This window comes from Arachis ipaensis, chromosome B03 (assembly GCF_000816755.2).
Source record: "Arachis ipaensis cultivar K30076 chromosome B03, Araip1.1, whole genome shotgun sequence".
Taxonomy (NCBI): domain Eukaryota; kingdom Viridiplantae; phylum Streptophyta; class Magnoliopsida; order Fabales; family Fabaceae; genus Arachis; species Arachis ipaensis.
This window is the reverse complement of record NC_029787.2, coordinates 24,387,350-24,403,423: the sequence shown is the minus strand read 5'-3', so window position 1 is coordinate 24,403,423 and position 16,074 is coordinate 24,387,350. Positions and strand designations below refer to the sequence as shown.

Below are 16,074 nucleotides of genomic sequence, written 5' to 3'. Positions count from 1 at the left end.
CTTCAATTAAAAAAATTGATTGAGAATCAATTAATATTTTTATATCACAAATAATATTTTAAAATAATTTTAAAGATTAAATTAATTTTTTAAATTAATACTCTATATTCAAATTTTATTAAAATTACATTACTCCAATTAAACTCAAAATCCCCAATTTTAAACACAAACCGTAGCCACCCAATACCCTCACCTTTCCTTCCCCTTCAGCAGCCACCACACTCCCTCCACTCACCTCACCCGCTGCACACACTCACCAACGCGCACACACACTAACACAAGCACACACCCACACTGAAGAAGAGAGGGAGAAGAACAGAAAGAGAGCGCGGACGGGAGAGGGAGACCGCCGAACTCGCCGCCGCCGCCCTTCTCAGAACCACCGTCGCACCACAGCCGCCGTTCCTGCACCTCGCCTATGCCGTTATGCCGTCAGAGGAGCTGAACGCCGTCGAAGCTGCACCGTCGCGTCACCGTCGCTGTGACTCCGCCGAACCCGTCACACCCCGCCGTGTCTTGCTCGCCGTCGTGCCATCAACCCACGTCGAGAAGGAAGAGAGAAACAGAGGAGAGTGGCGTCGTGCTCTGCTGCCACGAGATCGCCGCCGCTGTCCGCCGTCGCCCTCGCCGTGAAGCTCGTCACCGGTTCTGCTCGGGGTTGTCACCACTGTTTGGTTCCGCCGCTGCTGGGAAGAAGACGCGTCTGGGAAAGAGAACCTGGAAGGGAAGCCGCTGCCGGAGGGGACCTTTCCCGTCACTGTCCGGGCCGTCTACGTCACCGCCGTCGTGACAAGCACAGCCGCGCCGATCTGGTCTGAGGGAGAGGGACCGCGACCAGAAGGGAAGACGGGGAGCCACCGCCACCGCTTGCTGAAAACCCCAGTGCTCCATATCCCCTCTGCCATCTGGAATCGCGTCGCCGGAGTTCTGGCAGCCGGAAAACCTCGCCGCCGTCGCTGGAAAAATCCTGCCGGTAAGAGTTTAAGTTGGTCTTCGTTTTCATTTGGGTTTTCGGAAGCTTCATTGTCGTTGTATGTTAGTTTCAGTTATCGTCGCCGGAGATCTGGTCGCCGCCGCCACTCGAGGTGGTTGCTGGGGCTGCCGCCAAGCCGGTTCAGTGAACGCTGCTGTTTCGTTTTCTTAGTTCGGTAAGTATTCATGTTTCAGAAAACCCTGCTTTAGTATTCTGTTATGTTTGATTATAAACTCTGAGGTCCTGGTAACGGAGAGTCGTGTTCTGAGCGTTGTATGTCGCTTTTAAGTTGCCTGAGAACTCTGGAAGTGATCAAAGACCGAATTGTGGATTGCTGTTGAACTCGGTTAAGAGAAAAGGTTTTGTGACGCATTTGGGTTGTGGTTTCGACGAGTTGAGGAAGGGGCTTTTCATACAAACTAATTTATTTTAAATTGGAAATTGTTATAAATAGATATGATGTGCGAATTGCATTTCTGGTGATTAAGTGAGTCTTATGAATTGTCTGATTTGTATTGGATGAATATGATTGCTTGTTTGATTGAAATAATGTTTGATTTTGTCCAAAATGGAGGTTTTTGGTTGTTTTGAATTGAAAGGATTTCAGTAATTAAAGTCTGAATTTTCTTACTGGAAACTGATTTGGTCTTGAATCCCTTGGAAAAGAGTTGAGGATTGGTTTGGTTGGAACCCGAAAAGGGTGGCAAAGTCCAAGTTTTAGGGGAGATGTTGTCGAAATTTCTATAAAATCTGATATTTGGAATGAAACGTTATTTTGAAAATAATGAACTGTTTGAATTAAATGTTTGGTAAATAAATTATGTTTGAACTTACTTTATTAAGAAAACTATATGTTTTGGATGCAATTTATTTAAGAAAGGAATTATGTTTTAAAGTCAATTTAAATATGAAAGTTCTCCTGTTTTGGAATTTGATTTAAGTACACAAATTGGAGGAGTTTTAGTGGATTTAAAAGAAACTGGATTTCGATTGACTGATTTCACTTTACAACGTTTTGGGAAAAGTCTGAAGTACTCTTTGAAATCTTGATTTAGAAAAAGGAAAACAATTTTCGAACCCTTTGGAAACACTTCAGATTTTGGAATGAAACTGAAATTTGTTTTTGGATCCAAACGACTTGATTTTGGGTTTAACTTCCACTTTATTTACTCAAATTAAGAAGCTAAAGTTTTAGAGGTTTTTGATGAACTTAAGGGAATGAGTTAGGTTATTCTCCCCTAGAGAGGTCACTTGTGTTATACATTTTCTTGCTTTGTTGTGTAAACATATGCAGTAGTTATATAGTTGATAGTATCCCGTGATTATGGTTATCTTTTCTATAGAAAGAAAGGGGAGAGGAAAAAAAAAAAGAAACTACTAATTTTTTTTATGCTTGATCTCTGAATTCTGGTTAGAAATATTGATTTGTATGTTATGGCATTATTAAGCATATTTTTCTGTTATTTATTGGTTTGGTTGTTCTCTGTTCTTGTTTTGTTTACCTTTTCATTATGTTTAGAATTTTAGATAAATACTAATGGGAGGAAGAGAACTTGTTAAAATGGTTTATAAGAAGCATATTAACATTTCCCCCTTTTTTGGATGAAATTATGGATAATTCATCCATCTCATGCTTCTATCCCGATGTAGGCACTTTTGTTATATACATTTGTTCTGAGTACTTGTTGAGTTGATGTAACTGCAGTTTTCTTAATAAGTATTATGCTTTTGCTGAAATCTTTTGTATACAAATTCAAGCTCTTTCATTATTAAGTTGATGTAAACATTTTACATTTTACCCAAAGATTTGAAAGAGCTATCAATCAAGGGTTATAGCTTCATTGAGTTAGGACATTCTTCTTTTTTGAATATGACCCGATTAGATTTGGATTGTTGTTTGCTTCCTTCACTAGTTTGCTTGTAATTGGATGAGTTTATACTTGATTTCTTGAGTCCAATTCTAGCAAACTATCCGACTCTTGGTATATGGATTTGTTCTTGCAGATTGATGAGTTGGAATTTGTATAAGACAATTTTGTGGCCCGAAAGTAATGAGGTTTCATTGGGTTTAAGGTCGGGTAAGAGTCTCAAAAATAGACCCGGTCAATATTTAGGGCCTGGTTTGGGTCAGGACAAATCCAGTTTCACCCGTCTCATGACTTCCCTATCTTCAAATGTACAACAGAAACCTTTGCTCTGCGTGCACCAGAACTCTCTCACATGTTACAGCTTCAACTTCCAAATTCACTGTGCACGCTGATAATTACAATTATGCCATCCCAAAACCCCGCTTTCCAAACGCACAACAACATCCAGAGCCTCTCACAACCCAATTGGAGTCTCTGTTCCGTTCTTGTTCTGATTCCTCTCTACTTCCACAGGTCAAGCAAATTCATGCTCGGGTCACTGTTTGTGGAATGAGTGATATCAATGTGTTGGGTTCAAGAATTGCAGGGTTGTATGTTCTTTGTGGTAGCATCAGGGATGCTAGGAACTTGTTTTTCAGGCTTGAGTTGGGCTATGCACTTCCCTGGAATTGGATGATAAGAGGGTTTGTGATGTTGGGGTGGCATGATTTTGCATTGTTGTTTTACTTCATGATGTTGGGTAGTGGAGTCTCACCTGATAAATACACTTTCCCTTACATTATAAAAGCTTGTGGTGGTTCAAATAACGTTGCATTGGCTAAGATGGTGCATAACACAATTCGGCCAATAGGGATCGATGTGGACTTGTTTGTTGGTAGTGCCTTGATCAAGTTGTATGCAGATAATGGGTGTATTTATGATGCAAGGCAAGTGTTCGATGAATTGTCCGTAAGAGACTGCGTTTTGTGGAATGTCATGCTGAATGGTTATGTAACTAGCGGTGATTTTAACAATGCAATAGAAACTTTTCAGGAAATGAGGAATTGTTATATCAAGCCCAATTCAGTAACTTTTACTTGTATGTTATCATTATGCTCTACAAGAGGGATGTTTTATGTTGGTACTCAGCTTCATGGTCTTGTTATTCGTAGTGGGTTCCAGCATGATTCGCAGGTAGCAAACACGCTACTTTCCATGTATTCTAAATGTGGTAACCTTGTTGATGCACGTAGGTTATTTGATTCAATGCCACAGACTGATACAGTTACTTGGAATGGGTTGATTGCTGGATATGTGCAAAATGGATTGGCAGATGAGGCCTTAACTTTATTTAATGCAATGATCTCTGCTAGTGTCAAACCAGATTCGATCACTTTCGCAAGTTTCCTTCCTTCTATTGTTGAATCTGGTAGTAGTAGTACCAAACATTGTAAAGAAATTCATGGTTATATAGTCCGGCACAGGATTCCTTTTGATGTTTATTTAAAGAGTTCACTTATTGACGTATACTTAAAGAATAGGGACGTGGATATGGCATGCAAGATTTTCCAGCAGAATACTTCAGTTGATGTTGCAGTTTGTACAGCTATGATCTCGGGCTATGTACTTAATGGGACATTCTGAAAAATCAACTTGATAGTGTGCTTCATGTGGGGTCTGCCATCACAGATATGTATTCAAAATGTGGAAGACTAGATCTTGCATATCAATTTTTCAGAAGGATGCCTGAAAGAGATAGTGTATGTTGGAACTCAATGATTGCAAGCTTCTCACAGAATGGTAAACCAGAAATGGCTATTAATATTTTTCGTGGAATGGGAAGGAGTGGAACCAAGTTTGATTCCGTGAGCCTATCATCTGCACTTTCTGCGAGTGCAAATATACCGGCACTCTATTCTGGGAAAGAGATGCACGGCTTTGTGATAAGAAATGCATTTACTTCTGACACTATTGTTGCAAGTGCACTGATAGACATGTATTCTAAATGTGGAAAATTAGCCATGGCTCAGTATGTGTTTGACCTGATGTACTGGAGGAATGAAATTTCATGGAATAGCATCATTGCTGCATATGGAAACCATGGTCACCCCAGGGAATGTCTCGATCTATTCCATGAAATGTTAAAAGCCGGGATTCACCCGGATCACGTTACTTTCCTTGTTATAATATCTGCTTGTGCTCATGCTGGCCTAGTTGATGAAGGCATATCATATTTCCGTTGCATGACTGAAAGTTATGGGATTTGTGCTAAGATGGAGCACTATGCATGCATGGTAGATTTGTATGGTCGAGCTGGTCGTTTGCACGAGGCATTCAATACTATAAAGAGCATGCCGCTTGCTCCGGACGCAGGTGTTTGGGGGACATTACTAGGAGCTTGTCGGGTTCATGGCAATGTTGAGTTGGCCAGACTAGCTTCCGAACATCTTCTGGAGTTAGACCCCCAAAATTCGGGGTACTATGTATTACTTTCGAATATACATGCCGGTGCAGGGGAGTGGTCAGATGTTCTTAAGATTCGAAGTCGAATGAAGGAAAAAGGAGTTCAGAAAATATGCGGATACAGCTGGATTGATGTGAACGGCAGCACCCATATGTTTTTTGCTGCCGATGGTAGTCACCCACAATCTTTTGAGATCTATTTGATTCTGGAGAGTCTTCTCCTTGAGTTAAAAAAGCAGGGTTATGTTCCTCAACCATACCTTCCACGGCATCCACAAGTCGTTGTAAAAACTTGAATGGAAACAACTAATGTCTATATTCCAAGCATCACCAAGAGCAAAAGTTTTGTTCTATGTAATCCATATTATTATAAAAATGGCGTACACTAAATATTAGCCACCAATTTTGTATTCTTTCATGCTGATAATGGAAAACTAAAACTAGTGATCATCAATTCAATTTTTTTGTAGTCCCAAAATTGGACTAATTTGTATTCTTTCATGCTGATATTTGAAAATTGAAACTAGTGATCATCAATTCAATTGTGTTTGTCGTCCCAACAATACCACTTCATGTGGTTACTACTAAAGTATTATCACGAGTTACATCTTTTGGGTTGTTTTTTATTTCATTTTTTTTCTTATTTTATATTTTATATTTTTATCGATTAGTTTAGAAGACGCTCTCCAGAGAGAGTAACTACAAAGTCAGAGGGTTATACAGGGAGATAACACAATAGCAAACAAAAGGATCTAAAGCAACAATATCTTGACAAACAAACACAAATTGCCAATCAAACAAGTCTCTCAAAACACCTTGTTAGCTTTGAATGTTTCTTGAATTTTGATTATTAACAAACATGAATATATTTAAAAATTTTATTAATCTTCATCTAACCGTTTGCTAAAGTGTTTCAAAAATTACTAGTGATCGTTTGATTTAAGGTTAAGAAATATATTCCAAAAAATTATATTTCTGGAAATATTATGTTTGGGAATCCTTAATGGAGTTTTTAATAATATTCCCACCGACAGAACAAATGTATCATCCTCCTGAGAAGTTAAATAGTGCAACATCAACAATCACTTATTAAAAAATAATCACTAATACCACTCGAATTCTTTTAGTATAAATTTAATTTATCTAATGGTATTTAAACCAAATTAACAGTATTTTAACAAAGTATAAACCCTAACACAGATTATTTTAACACTAATCCTATGTCGCATATTACAGTCATGTCAAACTTGTAACGGACACATCAGTCGACGGCATTATAGTTTATACGACAAAATGGACGAGGAAGAACCCAAGTTTCTTGTATTTTAAGAAGTGATAGACATTTTTGTATTTTTTTATTAGGAAACAATTTGTTTCTCCAACAAAAGATTAAAGATTTATTTGTCCTTTTTCTTGAAATAATAAAATTTAAAGACAACACTTACAACAAATAGCATACTTATTCACCCATGAATGAACCACAGAGGCAACCAATTGCAGAGTAGTCAGATAAAATAATTGAGAGAGAAAATGGAGTGAAGTTAGAGAGAAAAGGAAAACGAGAGAATGAAAAGGAAGAGAAGCTCAGAACTTAGGAAGAGACATGGACTAGGAAGATACAAACAAGCATAGCATACAAACATGCATCTGTGACTCATCCTGGGGAGACCCACCATTTTCTTGTGAAGAAATGGGAATGACAAAGACTTCTGCTTGCATCCGAAGATCATAAAGGAATTTTCTCACATCAGCTTTCAGCACTTCTACATCTGCATCCTCTTCTGCAATGCAGAAAACCTGAATTTTGCAACTCTCAAAGCTGTCCTTGGTAAGAAGCAGCAGCATGAGACCACCATCTCTCACAATCCAGTAGAGGTCAATCGTGCCGTACTGCTTCTGGTACTCATTGGGCCACTCATCAAGACCCTTCACTATGACTACTGCCTTGTTTGCAACAATGCAGTCGTTAAATATACCAACAAATGTCTTGGGGATTTCTGTTAAGTTCTCCCAACGCCAGATCTCTGGGTAGCGCATCACCACAATGTTTGGCTTGAGATTCCCAAGGCCCATTGTCTGAACGATACCACGAAAGCCTTTAGACATATTAGGGGCGACAACAATCTCAGCCATACCTTCACAATTCTTGTAATTAATGTAGGTAGTGAGCTGTTTACAAGCAGACTTGGCATCTTCAGCACATTCATGGTAGTCTCCATCCAGTATAGAGACAAATATAGACATTCCTCGACCTTTCTTCTTCATACAGTTAGCAAAATCTGCAAGTTTGGGATGACATGGAACATTTTCTGGTAGTTGACCCCAGGGCCGGCAAAACACGAGTGGAATTGGATACCAATTCTTTGGGTGTACTTGGTTTTCTACGGACATTACAAAATAAGTTAATAGATAAAAATTGTTTTGGGCATACTTGGTTTTCTACAAAAAATATACTATACATAAAGCAACTGACATTAAATTTCGTCATACATAGAGTTGGTAAAGAGAAGCAATGCAAAAAGATTAAACTTGAAGCCTAAATATCAACCTTAATAGATTATTCTGTACACAGAAAGTTCATTAATGTTGTCATTGAATTGAAAAAACTTAATGAGAATACTTAAAGTATGAAATTATCCATGAACACAAAGTTCAGTGAACAACTTAATTCCCAATTAATAAATTATAGCTATTTTGTTTTTCTTTTGAGTGAAGTATCAATTATGCATGATAAATCATGTCAATGACAAAAGTATCCATGTCAGAACAAAAAGTGTTGATTTTGTCTGCAACATGATGTTTCTTGGGCTATTTTCCTCAAGGATTTTAATTATTTTTTTCATTGAAAAAATTTTCAGAGACAGATTTTCATGGGTAATTTGGTCCTTCGTTCTTTAGTCGTTTTCTTGAAAGCTCTCAAGGACCTTAAGAGTAATATTTCTTCTTTCTCCAACCAATCATGCCTTGATGCCAGGATCAACAACATTAATGCATAATATATTGTATCATATTATCTAGTTGACTGAATTTGAAAGGTATATACCTCTTAGTGATCGAAGGCTCCGAAGTGCTATGAGGAAACAATTATACAAAGAAGTTTCGAACCAAAAATTACTTGTCTGTTAAAAGCTTCTCTCTGGTGGCAACAGTGCCAAAAAATAACAGAAATAAAACACAGAGAAGTAGTAATAAGTGTTGCAGATAATGTCCCAATAGGAATTGATTGCTGAGTATCTTTTAGAGAAGCTGATCTATTAGAACCTGCCATTATTCCTGTCACAGCTGGGAAAAAGAGGCATACTAATGAACTGGGAAGGAAAGAATATAATTAGAAAAATTGAAAAGTCATTCCAATATCATAAACTAGAAAATGCTTAAACAAATTGGTCCCTCAGGATCCTGCATTAAATGTGAAATAATTTTAACTTTATCAATTATAGTGATAAATAATCTTAAATAGTGAAAAATTTTCTAAATCTTTCTCCTGCAGCCCATGTTGATTGGGACCACAGAACTGGTTTGCAACTGACAGCAACTTATAAAATCTAGTTTCATATCATCAGTAAAATGTTGGGCTTGATGGCATATACTTAATATAAAAAGTTACAATATAATTATGGAATAGGAGCTAAGGGCTACCTATTTCAGGTCTATTTCAAGCTTCGATATTTCATCTTCAATGTACAGAAGTTTTAAAACCCTGGTGAGGATTTTTATATTTCAATCCTATGTAAATCTTTCTCTTGCTTTACCTGGTTCCTCTTCCTCATAATAGAGTTGAACAAATTTAAGCAACATCCTTGAGGGCTTATTAACATCAAAGGCATTGGAAAGATGGGGAAATTAGATTTTAGGATGTCTGCCCTCTTGTTTTTTGCAGTTATTGCTTACCATTATCTCTCACCATTTTTATTCTAAACTACAATGGTAGAGAGGTCAATGAATTAGAGTCTCACCTTCCTTTGTTTAACCCTATTCACCTATCTAAATCTAAATCTTCTGTCAAAGTCATTTTTTTGGGACCGTTGTTCCTAATTGAATAAACATTAATAACATTGTTTGACCCCATTCTGTTTAATGTTCAATTTAGATTCCACATCATTGGCTTGCCTTCATTTGCAGTTCCCTACTGCAAGATCTATATAGATCAAGCTTTCTGGTAGATTCGGTAAATTGTGGAATTGCCCTGTGAACGAGTAGTTTCTTTTCACTAAATTCAGATATTTTGCTCCAACTAATGCAATATCCTGCTGCAGACGTCAATTTTTGCAGTGCTCGTGTATTTTTTGGAAAGGAAAGAACCCACTAGCTGAAAATCACTAACAGAGAACTCCTTACTTCCAAACTCATCGAGAATCTTTAGGCCTCAAGCAAATCAAATTAATTAAATGAAATTAAAACCATTCTCCTGTCTAATTTAAAAATCCTGCGTCATTAAGTTATTATATCAGCCAATGAAGAACAGCAGACACAGGAGTGTCAATTACCATTTAGTGTAATACTTCAGTTGATTCAGCCGTAACATATGAAGATTAAGTATAATGAATCCATACTATTGCTACTAAGGACTTGTTAGGCACTGCATGCTTGTCAAGTCAAATTTTTATTTATACTTTTAAATGGATTTTGGTTGAGTATTTTGTTTTTTAAATTCGAAACATAACAAATAGAAGAAGATACGAAGATGCAATGATAATGTAAAGTCTGTGGAGGAAAGAAAAATAACTACTAAAAGCAGTTATACATGATATAAGGGTAAAACTAGTAAAAAATTTGGAGACCAAAATCAATTACTTTTTGGTTTCCTCATTATATATATTGTATATAAAAGATATAGATATAGAGACATTTCCTAAAATGTATTGTATAGGATTGCCTAATAATAGATTAAGCTAAAGAGAGGTTCTAGAAGTGTCTAGAAAAGTCTAGAGAAGTCAGAATCAGTTAGATTCAGTTAGTGCAGGAAGATCAGAACCTGCTAGAATATGTTAGAATGAATAATTAACTTAAGTGTAAGCTATCTGTATCCTCACTGTATATAAGGCCATGAGCTTAGGACCCATTTAGGAAGCTTCAAAAGTTACTTTTTTTTAGCTTTTGACTTATGAAAAGTAGTAGTATTAATATCTAGTGCAATTTTCAAAACCAAATTATAGCTTTCTAAGAAGTTATTTAAGTATTTATGGAAAAGTTAAAAAAAAATTACTTTTCTCACAATAAAAAGCTTTTAATCACATTTCTTTTAAAATAAACACTTTTAGAACTGAAAAATCAAACACAAAATAACTTATTTATAGACTACTTTTAATATAAACATTTATTGTTTAAACTATTTTTTCAAAAAGAGCTTAATTAAGCTATTTGCCCAAATTGGGCCTCAGTGTTATTACACATAAAGACGTAACACTCATTCTCATTTTCTTTCCCGATCTCTTTTCTCTTTTCTCTTCTCCTCTTACACTCTTCTCATTCTCTCAACTTCATCAAACTTTATCACCTAAAATTAAAGCATTTTGCCCCCCACATCATTCATTGACAGATTTAAGATGCATGCACAATCATTGTAAGTTATATTGGTAAAATAGGGCAAATGAATGTAAACGAATGAGAAAGACCTACTTGAAATTCCAGCTTACATGGCCATCAGTTTCTGGGATTCCAGCATCATTAGTTTTTTGATAATCTGAACTCCAATTATCTTTAATTGTCTCCCAACTCAAACCAGTAAATCCCTCTGAATCAAACATGGATAAAGGGGGAAAAATATGTGAACAAAAAACATTTGTAAATACACATTTATAAGCAAAAAATGTCTTTCCTATTTTTAAAAAAAAAATAAATAAAAAAGCCCTCAACACTCATCATCAAGGGATTACAAGCAATGTGGGTTCTACAAGTTGATAAGTAAATTCAGTATTGAATGCAAAAGAAAAAAAAAGAACCCCATCGACTCTTATTTCCCTACTTCCCTATTATTTAATTGATTTTTCACTCTCACTCCTTCAAGAAAAGGAGAGAAGCATAGTTGATTAGTTGGTTTCCTTGATTTTCTTTATGTGCTACAAAGCTTTTGACAATGTAGCATGACTTGTCACGTCAGAACCTTTGGGGTACCAGATTCTTCAAATAACCACAGGTGAAGACAGAACACTTTAATCTCTCATTCAGGAATAAGAACCAATTCTGAAAAGAAAGATCCTAATTTTTAAACCAAATATCAAGGTTGAGAATCTATTAGCAATTTCTATATTATAAATGAGGACAATGTCAATGTCTGTCACTTTACTAAACAGTTCACGACCCTTTTGTTATGAAATTTTAACATGTTTATTAGGGCCTTGCCACTGATTCTGATTCACTTTTTGTCAAAAAAAAAAAAAATAAATAAAAGAACAAACAAACATTGTTGTGGTATGTGTTACAGCAGCACAATTCTAGACATGAACCATTTCTATTTTATCCCATGCAACTTTGCCAGTCAATTCAAAAACTGCTAAAGTCTAGATTGTCTTCAAAGCCTACTGTTGACATGAACAATTTCTATTCTTTTTCTATGCAACTTTGCCAGTCACTTAAAAGACTACTAATAAGCCTCGACTTGATTACAGCTATTCCACAGTAAGATGAAATACAAGTCAAATAATGTTAAAATTTAGTTGCATAATATTATATAAAAAAATTTAGTAACAAATGTAATCTAGAACAAATATTTCCAGATCCAGTCGGAAAAGTTACAAATCTTTATGCATGAGTTGATATTCTGGAATATTTGGTTATGCTCTTGTCAGATAATGGTTCTCCTAAAATTGATAAATCAGAATTCAAATAATTCATTGCATTTTATCCTTTTGATAACAGTTAAAGAGACAGAAGTTTTACCCCATTGATAAACTAAAAGAAGTTTTCATTAGAGTTAGGCTACTTCTACCACACTCTGTTATTGAAAGTACTATATATGATGTTCCAAGATCCTTAATCTCTCACTCCAACCCAAAAAAGAACGTGTTCATTAAGAAACAAAAGAAACAGAAAGAGAAAATCCCATAAGTGCAACTTGCTTCTGAAAATCAACCAAGTATTGGTTGCCTAGGAAAAATGTGTACATGTGTGCATGAGCATTGGATGGAACTAAAACATGGATCCTTTAATGAAAATGACAAACTGGATGACTTAGAAAAAAAGAACAAACCTGAAGGTTTATCCTTCATAGCCACAAACATTCCCAAGAATATGCAGATGACTGAGAATAAAACAGGAACGAGAAATGCAGGTGCAACCCGATTTATCATCTTTACTCCTCCAAATACAATAAAGCATAAAAGAATGGTCACAACAATCCCATAAATTTTGGTCAATTTGTTGGGTTAGGACTATACTTACAACGCCAATTCCATTTTGATAATCAAATTCCTAACCTATGCAATTTGGTCGTCGTCAAGCATCCAAAAGGATCTTGTCTTGAGGTTTCATTCCTTGGCAAAAATAGCTAATCAACACTAGAGTGTCAATCATATGGTGAGGGCATGAGTCAAGAAGTTTTCGAAACCGTTCCCAATACTCAAAGTGTTTCCAATTCACCTTGGACAATGCATGAAATTTCTTTCCTCAATCTATCTGTCACCTCCGGAAGAAAGAATTTATCTAAGAACTCCCTTCTAAGCAAATTCCAATCACCAACAATCTCATCGGGCAAAGTGTAAAACCACTCTTTAGCTCTTCTCTCTAGAGAGAATGGGAAGGCAAGCAACCAAATAGCAACCTCATCGGAACCCTTCCGCCTAGTTGTTGAGCACACACCTTGAAAGTCTCTAAGGTGTCTAATAGGATCTTGAGCGGGAAGTCCATGGAACTTGGGTAGAAGATTAATCAAGGTGGTTTTGAGTTCAAAATTAGCATTTAACTTCGGATGACGCACTTGAAACGGTTGAAGAACAAAATCCAGAACACCGGCTTCCTTAAGAGTAACTCTTCTTGGAGCGGCCATAGTATCGGTACCTAAATGAATGGAAGAAGAATTAGTAGTATCAATGGAGGAATAGATGGTTTCTTCCTCAAATGACGATTCAGATTCACCCTCGGGTACGGTTGGTGAATTGGTAGGAACCCTTTCACCACCTCCAAAGGCTAACTGTCTCCGAGCTTGCCTAAGATGTGAGATAGTTCTCTCAATTTCTGGATCAAAAGGGGCTAAGCTCGGATCCGGTAGTGAACGCGTCATTCAATGAAAGAAGCATAAAGCTCATGACAACAAGATGCACTAAACAAAGATCAATCCTAACTAACAATTGAACTAGCAAACAATCAAGGAAAAATACAAGTATTCACATATCAACGTATTTACACTAACCAACAACATGGCACACGTATGCAACTCTCCGACAACAGCGCCATTTTGATGCGCGATATTTTGTCGGTATAGAATTTTCCAATAGAATTATGTCGTGAGTATAGTCTAAACCAACAAGCTATAACGCATCAAACATAGAAAATGTGTCACCACAATTCAAAATCAATAACTGGGAGTAGAGTCCCGAGTCGTTCTCCCTAGGAGTTGCCATAAGATGCACATCATTGGTTAGGAGTTCTCTTGGTAGTTTGAGGTTGAGTACAAGAAAAGTAAATGAACGTGAATTAAAGCAATGAGCAATTAACAATTGAACTAAGGAAAACAAGAACTTAAGCTAGCAAATGAATGATTATCAATCAATGTAAAAATCCTTGGCTAGGGTTGGAAATTGAAATTCCTATCCTCATTGCCTCCAACAATTGTGATAAGAATTGGTTATTGCTCCACTTAGTTAACCTCTAACTACGAAGGAAAGTCAAGTGGAGATAATCAATTTGAGTCCACAAGTCCTAGTCAAATCCCAAAGAAAGACTAGAGTTAGTGTCATTCAAATCAATTAGCAATGTTCAATTATTAATCAACAAAAGGCTTTGACAATTCAAGTATCTCCAATTATCCAACCCCTAAGCCAAGAGTGAAAATCTACTCCATAGCTATAGTTGACATTTTCTCAAACACTTGGTGAACAAGAATGAAAGGCATTGTGAAGTTGAGAAGAGAAATTGAATTCAAACTATCTAATACAAGCAATCAACAACAATAAAGCAATTAACAACAATGAACATGAAATTCCTCAATGCATTAATAGAAATCAAAGTAACAAGATCCAAATCCAGGATCTACAATGCTAGAGTAACAAGAACACTAAATTGAGAGTAGAAGAGTGAGATCTACAAATTAGAACAAAATAAAATTGAATCAAATTCAGATCTAACCAAAGGATCCAAGTGAAATTGAAATTGAGAAAGTCAAAACCTAGAGAGAAGTTGGAGTTTCTCTCTCTAGAATCACAAGTTCAAAAACTAGCTAGCCAAGTGTAAAATGTGTGAATCCCCTTCAAGCCTTGGTCCTTTGGGTCTTTTCCCTCTAGAATTCAGCTCAAATTAGGCCTGGAACTCCTCAGAAATCGCCAGCCACGACTTCACTAAAGAAGTCACGTGCCGAGCGTCACGCGTACGCGTCGTAAGGGTTTTTACAATCCACGCGTACGCGTCGATAAGATTCTGCCTAGCCACGCGTATCGTCCACTTATGCATGCTTCCTTTCCCTCTTCTAGACCATTCTTGCCCCTATAAACTCTGAAATCACTAAACAGACAGATCACGGCATCGAATGGTAATAGAGAGAGATTAAAATATAGCTTATTTAGGGCCTAAAAAGCATGTTTTCAACCATTAAGCAAAATTGGGAAGGAGACACAAAACCATGCATTTTATATGGATAAGTGTGACAGAATATTGATAAAACCTCCCAAATTCTCTACAAAATAAACCCTAAAATTGCAACCCGACGTGTCCGGTAGCTAATCCGGGCACAGTCTCTCTGTTGTGCATGAATATCATTAGAGGGAATACGTGCCCTGTCACCATTAGAGGGTATCTGCGCCCTGTCGCCATTAGAGGGTATCTGTGCCTTGTCACCATTACAACCAGAGAGAAGACACAAGTATACTCACATTCAACATTTTCCAACATTATTCATTTGCCACATTCGTTCATTAATCATATATGCATCTCCGGCATACTCGCCACATGTTAAAGCTTCCTCAATCAATCATCATTGTTATCAAATCTCAAACATTAACCTGGAGCAAGCGGAACAAACCACAACCCTTGCTACTACCCAAGTATCACAAATACACATTCATTCATAATCACACCCCATTATTACCAATTCTCAAACAATGATCCGGAACAAGTGGGACGAACCACAACCCTTGTGTCCACCCAGGGAGCCTCTATACTAACCAACCTGGAGCAAGTGAGGCGCAACCACAACCCTTGCATCTACCTAGGAGGTATGTTCTCATATGCCCAGGAGGAATCAAGGAGGGGATCCTAACCTCCCACCATCTCGTTGGGGGCGATTTTAAAATACCAGGAGGAACAAGGAAGGGGATCCTCGCCTTTCTTCATCTCTCTGGGGTCGCACTTTCGAGAAAGAGAGCTCAAGATAGAACAATAATTCAAAACCATATTTTCATTTCCAACCATAATCAATATTTACCATAGCCATCCGGCTCATAACATAACCCGTGACCAGCCAATAATCATTATTAAATACAGCCCTTCGGCTTACGGCATACACCGCACTCCCATCGTCACCCTAAACAACTCATACATTCATCATTACTCATTATTCATCATTGATTCCCACTTTACTTCATCCACAAGTTACCACATATCCTAGTTTCTTTTCATTATTAGGCATACTATAATTATTTA

The 16,074-nt window shown here is 37.0% G+C and overlaps 2 protein-coding genes across 5 annotated transcripts; one reads left to right on the top strand and one right to left on the bottom strand.

Moving 5' to 3' along the window:
• On the top strand, positions 150–5,773 carry LOC107630023 (pentatricopeptide repeat-containing protein At4g21300-like). Its single transcript, XM_016333017.2, is given in 4 exon segments — positions 150–973; positions 1,047–1,148; positions 2,978–4,453; positions 4,456–5,773. Coding segments are annotated over 2 exon segments (2,430 nt in total). The 5' UTR covers positions 150–973; positions 1,047–1,148; positions 2,978–3,147; the 3' UTR covers positions 5,580–5,773.
• LOC107630022 (cation-chloride cotransporter 1-like) lies at positions 6,680–12,650 on the bottom strand. 4 transcript variants are annotated; one of them, XM_021118479.1, is made up of 4 exons: positions 12,473–12,650; positions 10,903–11,017; positions 8,327–8,591; positions 6,680–7,664 (listed from the first exon to the last, which is right to left on the bottom strand). In XM_021118479.1, exon 4 carries the CDS (start codon positions 7,546–7,548, stop codon positions 6,892–6,894), a length of 657 nt encoding a protein of 218 aa, XP_020974138.1. In that variant the 5' UTR covers positions 7,549–7,664; positions 8,327–8,591; positions 10,903–11,017; positions 12,473–12,650; the 3' UTR covers positions 6,680–6,891. The 4 variants fall into 4 exon arrangements, with proteins under 4 accessions (XP_020974138.1, XP_020974137.1, XP_020974136.1 ...); XM_021118478.1 differs by having other exon boundaries at positions 8,327–8,565; XM_021118477.1 differs by lacking the exon at positions 12,473–12,650 and having other exon boundaries at positions 10,903–11,192.

Bases quoted from the DNA above. Each gene is read 5' to 3' on its own strand.
- LOC107630022 (XM_021118479.1), bottom strand. From the start codon at position 7,548: ATGAAGAAGAAAGGTCGAGGAATGTCTATATTTGTCTCTATACTGGAT.